Consider the following 22,271-nt stretch of genomic DNA (forward strand, 5'->3'; position numbering starts at 1 on the left):
CAATGAGAGCGCATAAAGATTCCAGAGTCAAGCGCTTTTTTTTGATTGTCACATTTTATCAGGAAGACATTACTATAGCTTACATGCTTCAAAAGCCATATGGACGGTTTACACATTTTTGTGTTTACTTCACAATCCATTAGCAGAACATCTTCCAATCTAGTACTGGTCAGTGCCTTAAACAGCCGTTCTCAGTCTATGTAAATAGAACTCAACCAAAACTGAATTCTTTGGAAAAGTATGCCCCCTGATCTTAGCCAGGGGACTATGTCTATTTACTTAGGTATTCCCTCCTGTCAACAAGTTGCCCCAGCAGTAGTACGACCCATGTGGCATAAAATGTATTTTCTTGATATAATAATCTTTCCTCATGTTGTTGTTACAGAAAAGTAATACAAAGCAAAAAGTAATATAATAAGTCCTAAAAACAAGTAAAAAGCTTCATGTAAAGCCTGAAGGCACTGAAAAAAGTTTGAAAAACTTCCAGCCTAAACAAATCATTTTGGAAATATAATCATGTGAAGTATAAATCTAAATAGGCAAGGCAGAATAATGGCTGAAATAATGGATACATTCTGCATGAAGGGGGTGACAGCAGGCGGCACAGTCCTAATAATTGTACCTCTGAATTTCTGAAACTCTTTCAGACACACAGCCAAGAAGTTACATATTCCCCAAAGAGTCAGCCTGGAAAGTCAGTCTCAGATTGCAGCAGTAGCTTGTTTCTCCACCCATTCCAGCTCTCGGTCTATTTAACACAGCACAGTTTATGTTTCCTGGCTTTTAGTTCAGAGCAGTGGGAGTTCGCAACCTGCACTTACTCCTCTCAGAATGAATCGCATTGTGCTGCTTGCCTTGACTCTTACTCTGCTGGTCACATTAGTAACTTCAGCCAGGTATCCATATCAGAAAGTCCTACAGCACAGCAGGATCCGGGGCAGACAGCATGGGTAAGACTGGTTTAGTCTCTTGTAAATTGCATTATCTTAATAACTGCAACTAGAGCTGATTAACTGTAGTCATATTAACAATGCAAGAACCCGTTATCCACAATGACTTTGTTTGATGTCACTTTTTGGTAGTTTGCAGATACTTTGTTTCGCTGGATCTGTTATGGAATAAGCTATACTACTATACTGTAGATTATTACATGATGAGAAGTAATCATTGCCTATCTCCTGCCGGTGTTTCTGTGTTGTAGTGTTAATTACTACAAATCCTTTGTTCATCTCATAGGCCCAATGTGTGTGCAGTACAGAAGGTGATCGGGTCCAACAAGCAGTATTACACTAACTGCAAGCAGTGGTACCAAAGGAAGATATGTGGAAAGTCAACGTAAGTCATCCTATACATTGTGTTATTTCTCTCATCACACTGGATGCACACAAGAGTGCCAGACTATTATGTGATCACTTTCTATGGAGCCGCTATGCATTGTGGGGGATATGGCTACTGTTTGCTGAGTGCTTAGAGCTAGGGAATTTGGACAGTAGTTGTGAAAGTGCAACCACAAACACTATGTTCATGTTAAAAGTGTCACTGGGTGTCAAACTGGTCATAAAAGATGAGTAGGAGTGGGCATATAAAGATTTCAGTTGGCACTCCACCTGCATGGAGGGGCTGTGGGCTATGTAAGTCAGCATATACTTATGGCACAATTTACTGCGGTGCATCCTTAAGCCGTACGATCCTCTGTTTCACTGTCATAAAGGCATTTGTAAGATGCTCATAAGGATTGCAAATAGCTTTCATAGGCATCTGGTTGTTACAGATGTGTCCATCACATGTCCAGGACACATTCATATCCACTGACAGTAACCAACAATGGTTCCCAGTGAATGACCGCAGATAGGGATCTTGAAAACTGCAAGGAAAGTATATTGGAAAATTGTATAGCTTTCCATGATAGTATTAATAACATTTATCTGCTGAAACAAGAGTGCCCATTTACCTGATATAGTAGATAATTCCATTAATGACAATTCTGTAGTTTTTATATTACCCAAGTCACTCCTTTCAATTTTATGGATTAGGACAGAAGAACAGCAAGGAAATAATTATTTTCCCTACTGCTTTTTCAACACTTCTAAGCAGAACATACAGCATTTCTGGACCATAAGACGCACCTTTTAGCAAGAAAAAAACTTGCTAAAAAGTTCCTGCATCTTATACTCCAGAGTCTAAGGGGAAACGTGACACTGCCAGACCCCCCTGACTGCTTCCTTATAGTTTGGGCAGAGTGTTTTCAGAGCACATTGCCCAGCATAGGAAAAAAGAACTGCCTCCATAACTTGTGCCTGACTGCCTGGAACTGCCATCTTACTTTATTGGCACTCCGTTTATTAAAACACTACCTAAACGCCCAGTCACTAGCAGCCAGTAAAGAAGCATCCCCTGGATTTATCTACCCCATTAGATGCCTCCAACTGTCGTTCCAAGGCAAGCCCTCAGTGTACCATCTGATCCTCCTCCCTGGACTTCTCATCAGCTGCCTGCCCAATTCTGTCCCAAATTCTCCTTGAGCAGGGGCAAATGGGCAACCCAAGGAGCTACTGTGTTGACCCATAGAATACTATAGTGCACTATATAGGCAGCATAGGCCCCTAGACTCCCCCCACATTGGTCTACCTAGGAGGTCTGCCTGGACTTTTCTACACAGATTAATAATGAGTTTTCAGAGTTTTTATATCTTTTCAGAGTTATCATTAGCAGACCTCCCCATAAGATTCCTCCAAGATTCTTTCTTCTTTGTCTCTAGTAAAATATAGAATTCACCATTTTAACTTCTCTGTTTGAAGTGTCCTGTCCTTAGGAACCCCATCAAAACCCACTGCCTGCCATTGCAGGCCATTGGACCATGACGTTAATAATCCCTCCACTTCTTTAAACCACCATGAAAATTTCAATCAGCATGAAATATTTTTTCCTGTTTTTTGCCCACAACATCACCATTCTCCTGGCCTCAGCGGGCACATTCTGGCGCTATGATGCTAGGAGTTCGGGACAGTGACACTGCAGCCTCTGATTGGCTGCAGCGCTCACCGGACACATATAGCAGGATTGTCATCGGAATGGCTCAGCTATTTCCCACAGGGCTGATGAGAGGTGAGTATGACCTCTTTTGTTATTGTATGCCATGCCCAGCTGTTATGTTTTTAATAGTGGGAAAACCCTTTTAAGGAATTTATGAGCTTAGAAAACCATGGCAGTTTTCCACCAGAAAAAGGACCTTGCTCATTGGTGCCCTACCAAACAAAGCCCAATTATAAGAGTGCCGCTGCTTTTGGAAGAAAGCAGCCCTGTTTTTTTCTGATCTCATACAACCTATTTTAATGCTTGTTTTTGTTTTTATTACTGAGCATTGCTTTATGCTACTTATAAAAAGATGAAAGTACTTTATACCATATTGATATTATACGGTGCCAGAACTAACCCCTATGTAACGCTGTATATAGTTCTTCACTGCTTTATGAGAACTGATAGAGTTGTAGCATGTAATCAGACAGGGCTAGCTTTATTAAGAAGGCATTCTACTAGCTGCTATTCCTTTTCACTGTGAGAGGAAACCTGAGAACTCAGAGCAAATCCATGAAATTTCAAAGGCCGAATACTAAAACTCCATGTATTAACCACCCAGAGTTGAAAATGATCCCAAGTAACTTCAGGTCAAATTGCTTTATTGATGTCCTACCCCGCTGTGTTCATAAACAGAAGGCCATATTCATACTGACTTTTGATTGCAAAATCTGACTCCTTGGCATATTTTGTACTACATCTGTGGTTTTACAGCAGCGTTGGTAACTTTCAATATATTTAGGCCACATACAGTACGGTGCAAAAGTTTTAGGCAGGAGTGGGAAAACTGCTTTCACAAACAGAAGAGTTAATAGCTTATGTTCAACAAAATACAAAGTGAATGAACTAAAGAGAAATGTAAATCAAATCAATATTTGGTGTGAGCACCCTTTGCCTTAAAGACAGCATTGATTCTTCTAGATACAGTTGCACATAGTTTGTGAAGTAACTCGGCTGGGAGGTTGTTCCAGACATCTAAGCGAACTAACCACAGATCTTCTATGGATATAGGCTTGCTCAAATCCTTCTGTATCTTCATGTAATACTAGACAGACCTGATGATGTTGAGATCGGGGGTCTGTGGGGCCACATTATCACTTCCAGCACTCCTTGTTCTTCTTTATACTGAAGATTGTTCTTAATGACACTGGCTTAACTATAGGGGATGCAGGGGGTGCAGTGCCTCTGGGCCCAGGAACCTTAGGGGGCCCATAAGGCCTCTCTTCTCCATATAGGCAGCTTAGTACTATGAATAAAGCATTATAGTTGGGGGCCCTGTTACAGGTTTTGCATCGGGGCCCAGGAGCTTCAAGTTACACCTTTGCATTTAGGGGTTAAGAGAAGTTGGGGGGCCCCAAGATAAACTTTTGCACCTGGGCCCATGAGCCTTTAGCTATGCCCCTGCTTAATGATATTGGTTAGATGTTTAGGGCTGTTGTATATAGGAATTATCCGATATATTGTATTAGACCTCATAATACAGAAAGGCAACAAAGTTAGAACAACGAGCTTTCTGTTATCACATGCATATGCACATATGATAAATTAGTAGCATACCGCACTGAGTACTGTATAGTAATTGTGAATTTCTATACGGTATCATATATATATTTATTTTACAGTACGTTTCCTTTTAGTTTTCCATATGGCTACTATATGAGTTTTCATAAGTTTTCTGCTTCAACTCCAGTCAGTAGGGGAGTAAATTAGTATCCATGTATTCATTATTACAGTTTTTCAGTATCCATTAACGTCTATGAAGATAGTCAGGACCCACAGAGTATAGTGCATTCTTTTTTATATTGCCCCACCTAGTGCATGCAAAAGATTCCTATGTTGAAACATATGGTGGCACAGATGGGTATGGGAATCTCCATAAGATAACATTACCCCTTTATTATGGCTTTTCAACAACAGGACAGCCAGGCGGATCACATTTCATGCAATTTCCCCTGCAAATCCCAGCATAATACAGGCTGCTTTAAATGGATTTTAGACTGTTGTTTACTTTAATGGCTTTGATTTAGATGGTTGTCCAAAATCCTGATTTAATTTAATTTAGATCCCTGATGATGTATGTCCAGAAAGATGATCACTATTTATTAAGGGTGGATGTGCAAATGAACAGGAAATAGCGCCAAAGGCATCACTGGGATTTCCTAAACAAGGCAGTGTCTTTGGATCACGTTAAACCCATGGATTTTGCTGATACAGCTCCCACTATTGGAAAATGTTGAATACATGTGATGTATGAAAATACCTGGATGGCTTTCAAGTTATTAGGGCTTAGTCACACGGGCGTTTGTAAGCCCAATTTGCAGGTGCGCTTGCGATACGCACCTATATATACCCAATGCTTTCAATGGGAGAGGTCACATGTCCGCTTTTTATGCGGATGGACCAAAAATTATATGTCACAATGATTCGCAGAACGCATGTAACTGCGTTCTGCGCAAATCGTTGTTCTTGTATAAGCGCTCAATGGGGCCCGCGGCAGCAGCGCCGACCCTATTGAGAACATATACTAAAGATTGTTCTCCTCTTCCACAGCTGTCACATCTGTGGCAGAGGAGAACAATACTCTCCCATTGAATTCAATACAGCCAGCAATACAGCCAGCTCCATTGAAAGCAATGGGCTGCCGGCAAGCGCTGTATTAATTTTCGGGGAAGCGCTTCAAATATAAGCCCTTCCCTGAAAAGTATCCAAAAAAAGTGTAAAAAATATATATACTCATCTTTTTGCAGCTGCTGGGGATCAGCCGCGTCCAGCCGTTTCTTCTCCTGAACTGCTTTCTGTAGTATTCAGCAGCCGGGGATTTAAAATCCCCACCTGCTGAATGGGCTGCCTCTGATTGATCCCAGCCCTCAGCCAATCAGAGGTAGCTCTCACTCGGGTGAGTGAGTGCTGCCTCTGATTGGCTGAGCACTGTGACCAATCAGAGGCAGCTCTCAGCTATTGAATGACAGCTGAGAGCTGCCTCTGATTGGTCACAGTGCTCAGCCACTCAGAGGCAGCACTCACTCACCCATTCATAAATTCATAATTCTATAACTTAAGTTGAGTCCCCTTTTTACTATCTCATGCTGCTCTATATGAGGAGCTAACAGCTTCCCTATAAATCCTTTCTGTCATAAGGATAGACAGAAAAGCATTGATAACATAAAAAAGTGATTAAGCATTTAGCAAGCTAGTTTCAGTGGAGCTAAACATGAACCATAACAATTCACAGAGTGACAAAAGTCTAGGCCAGAGGCGCTGCTTTTTAATTTTTATTAGTCAGGTTCCCTTTTGAGAAGGTGGGGAGGAAAAGTCCTCTTTGCAGGGCATTCAGAGGGGTCGGACACTACCCTCTTGTAGGCAATAACAATATTGTTATAACCTTCCAGGCACTGCCCTGGTTTTGGTATACTAGCCATGGAGTCCCTATAGAACCCTCCTACCCTGCTATCTACTCTAAGCTCTGGCTATTGGGGAATGAACAGTCTATTACTGTTGAGTATTATTATAGGAGACCTGATCTTGTATTAGGTGATTAGTACCTCAAGTTGCCGTATTTGCAACCATATAGTATATGGCCTCTCAGATTTGTATGGTCATTTACAATCTATAGTCTGTCTTTACCTACGCTCCCATACCTCCTGAACATCTGCCCCTTGGGCGGTGCAACAGTAGAGATTTAGGGGCTGCTTAATTTAGTTAATAGCTACTCAACTCCAATGCAGTCTTAATTTGAGTCCTTTGGTTTTTCCTCTCTACTACATTCCCTACATTTAGACCTCTAAATCAGAGTGATATTGTATGTACATTGGGTCCATGTTTGTAACCTACAATATAGGCCCATGTTACCGTGACTAAGAGATTAATCTCTCATCTTTATGTCTGAGTCTGACGTATACGTTTGTTTGTTACTGGGCTCCGGGGGTCCACGTGCTTAGTTACAGACTCCAGTCCCAGTGGTCTAGCCCTGGTGTGTATGTTTTTTAGACCTTTTTCTAATAAAGTTTATTATTTAATATTTTAATAAGTGTAGTCTGTGAAAGGCTATCATGATGATACAAGACTAAACTTTTCAGCCTGAAATGATAATCACATGACAAAAAATAAAAAGAAGTCCGATTTAGAAGTACCCAATAATATGTTACATTTTTCAGCTTCCAGTCATCTAAAACAGGAAATTATCATGCTTTGGGCATCCAAGGACAAGCCAATATGTTACCAGATACTATGATGTATGGATCCATTTAGAAATATAAGAGTTAAACAAATACTTGATATAGCAGAAAGCTGCGCTATAACTTGGGTGGGTTAATGTATTTAATAATACTAGATGAAAATGATAGAAATTCCAGTTCTACTGCACAGTCTAAAGAGTATAATACCAAACATTTTAGGGTTCGTTTACTTCTCAGCTTAGTTGCTGCCTTCTTGTAATATGTAACATTTTTCCACTCATTGCTTACTGGACTGATTCCAAAACCATAATTTCTGAATCAGTTCAGAAGTAGAGAAAACCTCAAGCTATTTCACAAAGGGGATTTTATTCAGATTTTCTTTGGCACACGTTAAATACATAAAGATTGGTCTCCAGTTGATCTATTTACCAAGCTGAGTAACTCGCAAGAGCTTTCTCTACCCATTTAAATTGAAGAATGTTGTTTGTTGATTATTCCCATTTATTCTGCAGGGACATGTTCAATATTGTAAACTATCCACAATATTTCTTAAAGGGATTCTCTAGTTTCTAAACAATAAGCAAAGTAGTGAAACTAATCTATGTCCATTAAATGGCTCTGATACAATGGCAGCAACAGTATATTTCCATTTGAAGGGCCATCTATAGTCTCCATGTAGTGACAGCCACAAGCCCCAACTCATCTCCTCCATCATATTCTTTTTCTTCTCATGATTGTTCTCAGCAAGAGAAACCAAGTAATCTTGTAGATATGATACCTTTTAATGGCTAACAAAAATACATGATGTTATAGCAAGCTTTCAAATCTATGTAAGCTGTGACTGAACTGCTGTGCAAAGGACTGATGACTTGTGCTTTTAGGCACGTTGGTTGGAGCTCCAGCATTGTGTTCAACTGCAATTTACACCACCTGTTCATTGGGACTATTCTTGACATCCTCCTCTATTTTTGTCGACAAATTGCTTATGTCCACAGGACCCCCTTTAACTAGATATATTGCCTCAATCACACTATTTTCAGTATACTCTTCACATTGCTCTATGAGAAAACCCCACAAGGTTGGCATTTTTTAAAATACTGGCCTTGAACAGTCTAGCACTGATGACTGTGCCTTCTTCAAAGTCACTCAGATAGCTTGATTTTCCTATTCTAATCTGGATATACACTAAACATAATCCATATAAAACGTGTTTACTTGATTTCCATACAGGTAAGCTCTAATTGTGGAATGTTTCTAATAAAAGTGACATTTAGGCTGTATCTGCACAGGCTACAAAACATTGTTGATGTGAAAGAACCCATTGGAAACCATGGGCTTCACATTGTAGCGATGCTTTGTAGCAAGATTTTGTAGCCCGTGCGGATACAGCCTCACTGTATACCACAAGTTTGTTGCAACATGGATGAATATGATAACCCTATAGAAATATCAACTTTTTATTTGGCCTTTTTGAAGCCAAAAATCCTCTTTTCCATTGCAGAAGCAGTGTGATTCATTGTTGAGAGGCTGGTTCTCTGCCAGAATCATTAGTTGTTTAATTGAAGTAAATCTTAGTACAGATGGAGAAAATTATGTGCATATTTTTACAAGAGTCGTAAGTAGATAAATAAGTGACTATATACAACTAGCCATAGAAATTCTACAAACCATAGTATTGCATTGATATTGATGCCAACATAATAATTGATTATATCACCAACTGTATTGCATATTTCATATCGCTAGCCAAAGTGTACATATAATGACAACTGTCAGCAATACTGCATGTATTGTATAGCTAGGCAGCCATGATTTATAAAGGGCAGCAGCCTGACATAGTATTGTTAGCTTATGTGCATATACAATAATGCTAGCATTATTGTGACTAGTATAAGGCATAGTACATATTATTTGTAGTGCTATTATAGTCCAAAATATATATATTCTTCACTGTTCTTCCCCCTTTTTTGCTGCTCTTCTGTGATTTTGATATTATGAGTTAGGGTCCTTTTACATGGGACAAATGTTGGGCCCTTTATTGCTCAATAGTTGTCCCACCAATTATCACTCCTGTCCAGGGGCCTAGCTAAAGGCTCATGGGCCCAGGAACAAGAATTTATCTGGCTGCCTCCCAACTCCTTTTAACCCCTTAATGCAGAAGTGTAACTTGAAGCTCCTGGGCCCCAATGCAAAATCTGTAACAGGGCCCCCAACTATAATGTTTTATTCATAGTACTAGGCTTCGTATATGGAGAAGAGGGGCCTTATAGGCCCCCTAAGGTTCCTGGGCCGGCGTGCAACCGCATCTCCTATAGTTACACTAGTGCCTCTGCCCTTTCACCCAGGAAAATCATCACTCAGTAAATGGAGGAGCAGGCCCGAGATCCCCTCCAGCCCACTGCCATTCACTGTAAACAGGCAGTTGTTCATAAATGTGGAGCATTTACACAGATTCATAGATAAAGAACCTCACACACACACTTGGCAGTCGTCTGGTGCCGCCAATAACAGCAAGTTCAGACAACTTTTTTCTTAGTTTATTTCACTTATTTATATAGCACATATATATTCCGCAGCGCTGTACACTTATGTCTAATGTGTATGGCTTTTATGTGCGCTAGAATCACCATTTATAATCTGTCTTTGGCAATACCTGCAGAGAAGGTGATCTTGTAATGCATTTGCTTCTATGCCCCTACCATATCCCTACTGTATGCACTTTTTTCTGAAGTATTAAGAGTCTGTAGTAATGTGCTTAATATTTACCAGGAGAGTTTCTGGATAGGCCGGAGAGTCCCTTTTGTATTCTCCAGCAGAAATCAATGTATTTCTCATTAGCTCTAACTAATGTTTGAGTCTTCGGAGGGAAAATAAAGAAAAATTACTTCTGTCTCGCCTGTGCGCCTATGAATGAAACCCAAATAGTCGGACAGAGCAGTACCCAAAGTGGTTCAGATTCTTCTATAGAGGAATACATTCATTACAGCCAATATAATAATTTTTGTGATTTGACCAGATCAGTAAAGGCCTGACCTCATCTGTACCCGGCGCTACACTGAGCACTCAGCTGCTGATAACCTCTCCATTTATTTCTGAAAAGACACCCTGTCAAGTAATAACGCTAAACTAATAATAGTGTTAAACTAAACTTATTCCCAGAGCTGCACAGATATTCACTTGTTTAATCAATGTAATTTCCCCAGAAGCTAACTGGAAGCATCTTTTTGTTTATTTTCATTCTGAATCTCCAAGTTGGAAATCTTCAACTTTTCCCTTGGGGTCCATTGTCTTGAAATGTGGAAACGATCTCCATCATTAGTCACACATGTTCGCATCTAACCTTCTACATAATCTTCTGGAATATACAAGAGCTTAAACCAGTCTCAATCATGTGCAATAAATCACTTGAGTGATTGCTGTACTATCAAGGCAAGACATCTCATTTATTGTTGTAGTATTAGACATCAGGGACATGGTAAGTAGTCCATATTGTTCCAATTAAGCAATGGCCACAAAGGAAGCATGAGAATTTACTCATGTTTTACCAAGAATAATAGGGCAATTCATTTCACTGCAGACTATTGTCACACTTAAACAGTAAACAGTTGACATATCGGTACTGATTCTCCCCCTTGGGGAGCCAGCTAATAATGATACTTTAGATGGTCATTGTCATTTCAACATTTTTGCAAGACTCAATAGTACATGTGAATATAAGACATTTTATAATATATCTTATCAGAGAAAAATGCCTCTTTGCCCATTCAATCAGGCTCCTTTCTTCTTCCTTCTTCCTCCTTAAAGTGCTTATTCACTCCGAAAAAAGCTGCTAAAATCCATTTTGGTAAACTCAAGACAGAGTAACAGGTCACTGACAGTTCAGATTGCATGATGCTCCAAAAAGTCTATGGAGAACAGATAGGAGGAAATAGCAGCTCCTGAGAGATGCAAACATGCTCCCCATTGAAATCTATGTAGAAATCTATGGAGTGAAGAGGGGAAGAAGGAAAATGAGTCAAGTGTGAAACACTCACACAGAGAGGCTGCTGCAACTAACAGTGAGTTTTTTTCTATCTCACCCCAGGTGCTTTATTCACATCAATACTCTCCAGTACTGTAATGTCCTATAATATGCACTGCTGCTTCTGAAGTGAGAGATTGAGCTAGGAAGCAGATTCTATTGTTTTCCCCATGTGCAGAGTATGGGAAACATCATAGCAGCTAGTCTCCACCCACCAGCTCAGAAAGAATTGAGAATTATAGAGACAGCCTACAGAGGAGAAAACTGTTGATAAGTGCAGGATACGAGTCATATAATGACCAGACTTAATACTCCTCATGTAAACATGGCAGCATATTCTTAAAAGTCATCTGAATGACAGGTAAGGGAAGATTACCTCAAAATGGGTTTTGTCATTTCAAAAAAATAAATACTTACCTATTTCTCCCTAGGCAGTCTTCTTACCGTATATTCTCCTCGCTGATCTTCTCCAGTCCCCTGGGTCACCTCACCTACAGCCGTCCGGATCCTCTTCTTCTTGTTATGATGCGTCCATTTTCTGCATTCTTCTTCCGGCAGGTCAGTGCAGGTTATGTCACTAGTGACGTAACATTCACTGCTTAGCAATAAATGCTGATCTATTGCTGAGACTGCGCATGCATGCTGTTTCACCGCGAGTGTTCATATACTATTGCAGAGAGACAGCGTGCATGCACAGTCTTGGCAATAGTTCGCCACTCCCTGCTAGGCTTTGGAGGCTACGTGACTAGTGATGTAACATATACTGACCTGCAGGAAGCAGACTGCAGAGAATGGACGCTTTCTCACCGGAAGAGGAAGAATCGGTCATCTGGGGGTGAAATGACCATGGGGAACTGAAGGAGCCAGGAGAAGATAGGTGAGTAGAAGATGTGGTAAGAAGACTGATGAGGGAGGAATAGATAAGTGTAGAATTTTTGTTTTCTAATGAAAGAACCCCTTTAAAGTCTTCTTTCTAGCTGGATTTTCACAAGAGCCAAGAGATTATGTGAGACTGTTCACATACCATCTTATACAGACACTCAGGACGATATATATAGTACAGATGGATGTCTATGGTTTGGCCAATAACCTGAATCAAGCTATTTAAGGGTTTAGACATTTACTTATCAGATGGCACTAAAAATATGTTTTTTCCCTTTTCTAGGATATTTTAGTTATCATGTATAGATCTTGAGTTACAGTTTGTAGTATAGGGGGGTTGTACAAAGATCTAAAAGTGTCTTCTATCCACCCAGTATGGGATAACTTTAGGATCGGTGGAGGTCTAACTGCTGGGATCCTATCAATCCTGAGAACGAGAGTCGCAATGTTGCTCGCATGAATAGAGTGAAGGTCGCACATGTTTGGTGCTGCTCCTTTCATTTCAATGAAAGTGTCAGAGATTACTGAGCACTCGTACTCATCAATTTCCAGTTCTGTCATTTTAAATTAATGTGCCACCTCGATTCATGTGGGGACCATCAGGACTGCCATTCTCAGGAGCAGTGGGGTCCCAGCGGTTGGAGCTCCATCGATCATAATCGCATTCCCTATCCTGTGGATAAGGGTTATCTTTAGATCTTGATACAAATTCTTTAAACCCTGCGGTTGATTTAACAAGTCTGCAGAACTAAAATTGACCATCATTCCCTGCTTTCTCAGTGTAAGTATAGAGGCTGTTCTAGCTAAACGGATAGGGATGTGACTTTACACCAGCAGGAGCTGCATATATTAATTAAATAATAATAGATATTTACAAAGCGTATATTTACCTATATAGTATAGTGTAATGTTGTGTTTAAATAGGAACATATCATCATGTGAATGACAACTTTACATAATATTATATGCTACATGATGTCCATGAGCTTTTATATATATGGTAATTAATTATCCTTAGAACAGATAACATGACTTTTTTATTGCAGTTTTTTCTGCAGTCAGTACTTGTGTTATATTTTATGTAATTCTAATTATCCTGTATTTCTTATAACGATGAACATTTATTGCACATCAGTTTGCCTCTCTATTTGGAAACATGAAGCCATATAAATACATGTGTATTAGGCATGCTATAGATTGACACTGGGTTCTGCAGAGCTGAGCTGTCTTCATAGACAATGAAAAGGATTTCTTTATGCAAGCATTTTCCACATGGAATTCTCAATGTCTAGACTAAATGAGTCTGGTTTTGTATTGGAGTTTACATTATGAAAGTGTGACACATACATTTTTGTGTCTGTACCATTATGACTCGGATAGTAAGAATATCAGTCATCTAATATAATCATCATTTCTGCTAAATGACTTTAAATGCAGGAAATGTTTATGAAATGATGATCAAATGAAACATAAATTGTTCAATTGATTTCATATAGAAACATATTTAAATTATTTTAGAATCTATTTTATATTGGATATTAGGTAGATACATGTCTATTAAGCTTTAGTTAGCATTTATGCAAGAATATTGTGAGGAACAACTTCCATAGGTCATTTAAAGGGAAACCCGGTCTCTGGTCGAGTGCCAGTTATTTATATACTCCAGTCCTTGAAAGAGAGGGAATAAATAGTATGCTCCATATGGACACTCTGCAGCAAATAGGGGGGATATGCCATGGATTTTCTGTTTGGACTGTCCGCATGGAAAATCTGCATCATTTACAGGAGCTGCAATGTGAATGCGATTTTCAAAGTCTAAATCACATACTGACGAGAAAATCCATCCAAAATCCATGTGGAAATTGACATTTAAGGGCCGCTGCATATTAATGCATGAACCAGGGTTTTTTTTTTTTGACTATTCAAATTCCACGCCAGTGCACACAAGTTTGAGGAAAAAAGTGGGAAGATAGTCCTTCCCTATCTTTTCTCGCACATAGTATTAACCCTTTCCAATCCAATTTTGGATTCAGGGTTTCCTAAAAGGCTTTCTCTTTTTGCTGTTATACAATGGTGCCATCTGCTGGTAGCGTGTGTGCGCCAGAGAGGCTCTGACAGTGGAGTGGTTGGCAATAGACAGTAAGAATACTTGGTTGGACGTCTTCTGACATTAGAGCTGTACAAGCTTCAATCAGAATCTAGAAAGACGCCAGACAGTGGATTGTAAAGGGTTAATGTGTGAGAATCCTGAAAACGAAACCATTGATATTGATGATTTTCATGGCTGCATAACAAAACTAATACATGTGTTTAAGCCCTAAACCTGTAGCATTTCGATTATCTGCAGGAGATTTGCTTTGTGTATTTCTACTCTTCAAATAAGAGGATGAATTATGTACCAAATTTTGTGTTCAAAACCTGCAGCAAATGGTAGTGGATTTTAATATGGAATTGAAAATGGTAGAATTCCGTCATTATTTCTTTGTCAGAATCAGCATTTAGACTTGTGGATTTTGACAGTAGAATACGCCACAGCATCCAGCTGAATGTTTGTGTGTGCAAGCATCCTTAGGGTATGTCCACACGGGTGGATTTGCCACAGATTTTCGCTCCACAAGGAAAGTCTACAACAGCATTTACAGTAGCAGCAAAGTGAATGAGATTTTAAAAATCTAATTCCCATGCTGTGGAAAAAATCCACTGTGAAAATGGCCATTTATTATTCAGACTGATTTTCCATCTCTAAAGTTTCCAGAAAAATGGTCTTCCCAAAGTAGATTCCTATGTATTAGAATGCATTTTTGTACTTCCAACAAACATATGAAAACTTGGTGCAATTGTCCTGTCCGTGGCACCTTCTCTCTTGTTTCTCTCACTGTATATGATATTGTATAGGGAGGGTCTGCTGTGTCTCTTATTATCCCATGCGGAAAATAGAAGGTACTACTGTGGGTCATAAGAATAGAATTGTTCCTGCTACACAATATGCATTATGAAATGAAGCATATTTTAAATGTGGAGCCTTTCTGCAACATAGTCACTGATGTCATTATGGGATATGCTGCCGTTGTTGTCACTTATTTCCCAGTCATCTCTTATTACCCCTCTCTCTCTCCTAAAACTGTCCCTTGGATATCAATAGAAAAGGATGGCAAAATGATTGCCGTCTGTTTCTAAACATATTACAACTAAAATGGCTGAACTTCCTGTTATTGTTTATGCAAAAAAAAAAGGGCAAATAGTCTAAAAAACTGACAATTCAGGATGAAAGCCTTTTTAAAGAGGGTAAATTATGTACCTGTGTGAACATTATCTTATATTGCAAATAAATACTTAGCACTTGTATGTAAGAGCTCTCAGTCCAGATAGACCCGTAAATATCTGCCCCAGGTGTTTATTCAGTATGGCTGTGAAACAGCATTCGAATCTGAACTAATATTTACTAGAATAAGGGGGAATTTCACATCTGTGGCATTTTCCTGCTTCGTTCAGGGAGGAGAAAAGGGGAATCCCCTGACCGAACGGATGTGTCTTATGACGTAACTAAACAGAGCTGTACGGACTCCGTTGAGTATAATGAGATTTGTTTGGCTTCTGCTCAACCGCTCAGCCGCTTGTGGCGCTATTTCTTCCAGTATCTTGTGCCTGATCTTCGACAGAACCTCCAACCGGAGGGTCCAATGCAGATGTAATGCAGCCTAATTGCTATGTTAATCAATACACTTTACAGTAGCAAATAGCAACACTTACTAGAAAATGCTGTATCCTTGACCAATTTTTGAACCTTACATGACATATTGAAGTCATTTGATGACACACAACTAGAAAAGAACTTTGCTAAAACATTCTTGACAGAGCCTGGAAAATTCTACTAAACATTAAGTTAGCTTGTTGTAAACAGGCTGTAAGTATGAATAACTCCCCTAAAATGTAAAATGCAGCAAGATTTATTTCTCTACCAAAGTGTAACATACTAGCTGCCTGCTGGCACAGAACTACCTTGTATATCCATGTATTCTCCATGTATAAGTGCTACCTTACATGAGGAATAACAAGAATTCTAAAACAATGTTCTGATTTTTTTTTTCTAGAAACAGTGCCTCTTCTGTCCATGGGCTTTGACTGGTATTACATCTCAGTCTAATTCACTTGAATAGAGGTGAGTTGCAGTACTGGCCATGTCCCATGAACAAGAGAGGTCCAGTTTCTGGAAACAACTTCCTTAGCTTAAAAAACTATTCCAGGACTTTGTTAACTTTTTTTTATTGATGACCGATCAGCTGGTTCCCAGTGCCACTGTCACTATGGTCAGCGGTGGAAACGGACAGCGCTGACCATAGCACAGGGGCCTGGGTTGGTATTGCAGCACAGCTCCTGTTGAATTCAATGGGCGCCTGTACTACCAACTGGGGTACTGCATTATAGTCAGCACTTTCTGTTTGCTCTACTAACTATAGCAACAGCGAAACCAGGGATCAGCTAATTGATGGTGATCCAAGTAGCGGGTCCCCATTGATCAGCATCACAGAAAAGTAAACAGTCCTGGAATAACCCTTTTATATCAGCCAAAAGCAGAGAAGAGCTACAAAGAGCACCTCTCATTCTGGAGGATTTAGCACATCATGAATTACATAGACAACCCATTGAAAATATATAATACTTCTTTTCCTCAGTGGTGGAGCTAAAAGAACATGAAGCATTGCTGAATTCCTTCTGAAATAATCATTGAAGGTCCCGGGAGCTGAAACTCTTTCATAAATTCATTCTAGTAGAAGGGATTGTCCAAAGCTTTCAACCAGCCTAATGTTCTATATACTATTACGTTGAGGCTAATGTATCAAGACTGTTACAGCTACATGTCTTTATATTCGTAATCAACAGCAGATGTATTGGCCATAATCTTCCCACCGGAGGAAGAACAGTTTCAAGTTTACAAATTACCTAGATAAGAGGGACACTTTAAGGCCTTAGCAATGCAAATACGTACATATTTCAAGACATGGACAGCTTTCCAAGAGCAGAAGCTTGTTATTTATGATCCTTTTTACACAGACCAAGATCTAGTACCAAAAAAAGGTTTTGGATTGAACCTTTCAGGTTGGTGTTGAGCTGGGGAGGAGTGTTATGTACTCTGACCAATCAGCTCAATCAGCTCAATCATCTCTACCCCAATGCCCACCTCCCTTCTCATAGTGACAAAAAAGCCGAAAGAGACTGAAATATTTTGTCCCTTACTCTTTTTCCCTCCCCACTTCTTTGCATCTGCAGTTACCTTAAAATATTGCTGAAGACTACCTTTTTACTGAGGTTTCTGAGCATTAACAGAGAGTCTGCGGGCAGGGAAAAAGGGGCTACACACTACTGTGAGGGAGATGTCATTTTCCATAATTTTACAGGGTGGGCCATGGAAAAGTAGCCTGCCTCTGAGCCCAGCACCACACTCTTTCGAGGAGTCCATAGCACTTTCATTTACTTCATCAATATAAGAAAGGAAAGCTGAACTGTGATTGGTTGCTGCAGGCAAGAAAGACAGATTTTCTTTTAGACAGCTTTCATAAATCTGCCCCATGGTATTCTTCCTGCAACAGACTTCCCCAGCAAGTTAATATATCATAAAGGACGAGTCAGCGAGTGTTCAAATCTCTGAACCCAAAACAAAACCAAATAACAAGTGTGCCGGTACTGAAAGATCTTAACAAAGCTAAGCGCCAAAATAACTGTATGTGTTTGCTGACTGAGCCTGAAGAAGAACCCTATGTAGGTTTGAAAGCTCGCTATAGCATCATGTCTTTTTGTTAGCCATTAAAAGGTATCATACCTACAAGATTACTTGGTTTCTTTTGCTGAGATCAATCACTGTTTGCTGACTATGATTAATAGAGATCTCTTGGAGCCATTGCTGTACTTTAAGACAGACAAAGTATGGTTTCATTCATCACGTCATGTGAATTTACAGAATACAAGGTACTGGTCTACTGAAAACTCCCACCTGACTGACGAGACACTATGGCACAACCACAAAATTGGCATTTGGTGTACAGTGCCAAGAATAGAAATAGTTGGCCCAATTTTTCTTGCATCAACTGTGAATATTGTGGCATATCTAGACTTGTTTGAAATTTATAACCAAATAACACCAGAAGCAAGAATGTACCACTTTTTCCAACAAGATGGAGCAACATTCCACACCTCTCGCAACTCACTGGTACAGGTTCAGGAACTGTTCGTGAAAGAGCAAACTGTGAGCAAGGGGTTATGGCCCCTGTGTTCCCAGGACTTGTCAACATGTGATTTTTATCTATGGGGAAACTTGAAGCAGAAAGTGTACGTCAATAATCTGCATACCCTGGATGAACTCAAGGAAAACACCACAAACACTATCCACAACATCACTGCTGAAAAGCTGCATGCAGTATCCGCCAACATGTTGCAACATGCCCAGAGGTGCATAGAAGTGAATGAGGATCACTTTCAGCATCTGTCATAACATGTGGGTAAATCAATGAAGCTTGGAAAAAAAACAATCCATTTGCTCGTTCTTCCTGTCGCAGTACTGTAGGAGGTGGGCTACTTTTCTGTGGCCCATCCTGTATCACATAATCTATAGGAATCTGAATTTTGTAGAAAGTCCTACAGATTCCGTCTGTTACTATTCTAGGAAAAGGGTTACATCATAAGTGCAATAAACTAATCAAAGTGGCAGCTTTTAAGCATCCTAATCTCCGCAGGAGGGACCTACTGTTGGAGCCTCTTAGGTCAAAAGTTTGAAATCCCATAGCAAGTAATATACCAAAAACTTTAGCTTTATGCTACAATTCAGAGTTATGAATGCATTAAATTTCCCCTGAGATGTCATCTGTAACTATTTATGTGTAAGACGTAGAATTAGTTTTATCCAAAAGATTTGGAGAGGGCAAGATTAAATAAAACAGAGTCTGTTGGCATGCATTGCAACTCTAGTCATTTGTCTTGCCCTACACAACAGAGAGCTTAATGTTACCGTTAAACACATCACAAGAACCGAGATCTCTTCTAAACAATGAAATGTTTTTACACACAGCAGGCCACTTAGTAGTACGTAATGGAAACCTAAGGCACATCTCTTCCAACTATTATTCATCTTCCAACATAGTTGGACACACTTTTGGTGCTATTTAGAGTAGAGTAATTACTAAAGTGGCTTGGGTCCTTTAGCTTTAACGGGTTGTACAGGGAAGCTACAAAATTGTTGCCATTCGTGAAGCCTGTGGAAACTTATCCTAGCACTGGGAATGCATCTGTAGACGTGAGGGGGCTGGGTGCAGAAAGTGTAGCATTCGGGGCATGGCTTGACTGCCGAGGTGAATGACTGCCTGAACGTAAAGCTCCTGTACAGCAACTCAATGGCAGCAATAACACAATTGAGTGGGTCCTACCTATTACCTCTACATTGAGGATGGCAAGGGAAGGGAAAAAAAGCGATTATCAAGCAGGAGAAACAGTGCTGTTTCCATGTTTAATGATCTCCAGAGCAAATCCAAGATAGTGTAGCCGGAAGCCTGCAAGGAGGCTCCATGACTTCAGCGTTTGTAATGCGCTCGCCTGAGCAAGAAAAATCTGTGGAACAGCGAATTAAGTCTACGGAACTGAGACAAGCAAGCTCCATCCATCAGATAGCGAAATTTCTTATCAAACAGCGCAACTTCTATGGCATCTCCACCTCATGACTTGCATGGAAAATTATGCAGCGACGAGACAGGAGCCTCCACAATAATATTGTTATCATCATCATCTGCATGACCATAAAACGAATGTGGCCTTTTCCCTCTACTTCAGTCCAGCAATACATAAACAGGAGCTGGCATTTCTTGAGCGGCAACCGATAAATGGTGAGTGATCCACCATCTTTCACTTTTATATCCCCTCATACAGCAGACTCTTTTGATAACATCCCTGTAATGAACACCTTTATTATGACCCCCCCATGAAAGCTATGTTATAAGCTCTGCAGGTTCCTGTGCTGTCTAATTTTGCTAAACTCATTCAATGTGTGTATATATAGATATATATATATATATATATATATATATATATATATATATATATATATATATATATATATATAGCTATAATTGGCGGAAGTTGGTCTAGAATCAGAGCTAGACCAACTTAGAGCCAAGGTGGCCAACTTGGACGTCAGTTCCTGCTGTAACAACATTAAACTCGGAGGGATCTCCGAGATCGTCATTGTATCAGAGCTGAAATAATACCTACAAAATTTTATGCAAACATTGCTGCCAGACTGCCCTCTACAGTACTTTGTAATAGATAGGGCACACAGAATCCCTTGACCCAAACATCTGGCAAACCACATAGCAAAACCTGGCATGCCTCCACTTTTTCCATGTGAAGGAGAAGCTCTTGGAGTCCACTATGGAAAATGACCAAAACCACCTGTGCCATATCAATCTCTATCTTTATATACCAACCTATCAGTGAGAACATTAGCACAAAGACGAAAACTATTCTCTGTAGCTACTATGCTCGGAGACAACAACATTTTGTACAAATGGGGATTTCCTGTACATCTTCTGATTACTTACAGCAACAATAATTATGTTGTGAAATCACAGGAAGATGGGATCAACCTACTAAAGGACTGTAAAAAAGGTCCTCCATTGGATATCAGAAGGCTGATGCATGGAAAAATCTTGCAATACGTCTTTCATTAAGAGATTAGCATGGACTATTGGTGTATAACAATTGAACACTGATACACTTTGAAAACAACTGAGGACTTTTCCCCCTCGCTTAAGAAGTTCAACTCTGACCAGCTGATACATATTTTCTTATGTTACTGTTTAGTTTTTTCTCTTGCTTTTTTCTTGCGCTTTTGTTATATACTAGGCTTGTATATTTGCCTATCAGGTGCTTAACAGATGCTCCGAAGACAATGATTACAAATTGCTCTGATTATACAAAAAGCTAAGTAATTGTGCTTTATGTATTTACTATAATTTAGAATGATTAAAGCAGTACTGCTAAATGTTAAAGGGTTAAATAGCCTTCAGAAATGAGCTTTTCTGTGAGCTTATGAAAACATTGACATCAAACAATTTTTATGAACAAGAGATGCATATCACTTTCAGAGATGTTTTCCATTTATATATCCAAACTATTTACAATACATTGGTTTCAACTTTCTCCAATCTAGAGTAGTTTTTATCATAAAGCTCCTCATGGTAAACCCATGAGATACTCCTATCTACCTACAAACGTTTGGATCTTAGAATATTTTAATGTTCATATAGTAGGTGCTTCATACTTTTCCATTTATCTCTATGTTTATTATAGAGAGATATTTCACGATCTCGTAGGGCCTTGCTTAAATAATGTATATGGCTTAGTATATGTAATATTCTGAGGACAGTACCTGCTCTATACCCAATACTTCATGTCCTGCTCTCTCAAAAGATTGCATATTATTGTAAAGCTGGAAAAACCTCAATAATAACCATTGAAACACAAAAGAACAATGTAGCATTAGGCTCTGACTCCCACATGTGTCATCGAAAGAGATACTACCAGGATGCAGTGTGTGAAGAAGACAAACCGCCAGAGTAATGTTCTCCTAAGATACTTTGGATTTTGGCATTTGGATGTTAATTTGACACATAACACCTACCTAAAATTAGTTGCAAAGCAAGTATACCCCCAAGGAAAACGGTATTCCCTAATGGCAGTTGACTCTTTCAGTAGGAGACAATGTAATGCTACAATACACTGCAAAAGATTGTTCAGGAATGGTTTGAGGAACATGACAAATAGTCCAATGGGTTGGCTTGGCCACGAGATTCTCAAGATCTCAATTCAGTTGAACATCTGTGGAATTTCATGGGAACCACAAAGAATTTGAAATAAAGGCTTCATTGTTATATTCTTGACTAGTTAAAGGGGTTATCCAGGCAGCGCCCTACAGGATACACCATGGTCAGAGCAGAAGCACTGCTCCAACCCCTGTGTAGTTGCCGGTGCTCTCAATTGCAAGTGCAGCTGTACTTGAAATCAAGTACAATGACAAGCACCTACCTGCCACTGCAGAGTTCGGACTTTGCTTCCGCTCTAACTCTGGTGTATCC

At 39.6% G+C, this 22,271-nt stretch overlaps 1 protein-coding gene across 1 annotated transcript in view; it reads left to right on the plus strand.

Moving 5' to 3' along the window:
• The first annotated feature begins 766 nt into the window (after positions 1-766).
• Positions 767-22,271, plus strand: part of TGFBI (transforming growth factor beta induced) — a 57,918-nt gene continuing 36,413 nt past the window's right edge. Inside the window, exons 1-2 of the mRNA XM_066591130.1 lie at positions 767-950; positions 1,237-1,335. Of these exons, the coding sequence (XP_066447227.1) occupies positions 832-950; positions 1,237-1,335 (218 nt within the window). The 5' untranslated portion in view covers positions 767-831. The remainder of the gene's footprint in view (positions 951-1,236; positions 1,336-22,271) is intronic.

This window comes from Eleutherodactylus coqui, chromosome 2 (assembly GCF_035609145.1).
Source record: "Eleutherodactylus coqui strain aEleCoq1 chromosome 2, aEleCoq1.hap1, whole genome shotgun sequence".
Lineage (NCBI taxonomy): Eukaryota > Metazoa > Chordata > Amphibia > Anura > Eleutherodactylidae > Eleutherodactylus > Eleutherodactylus coqui.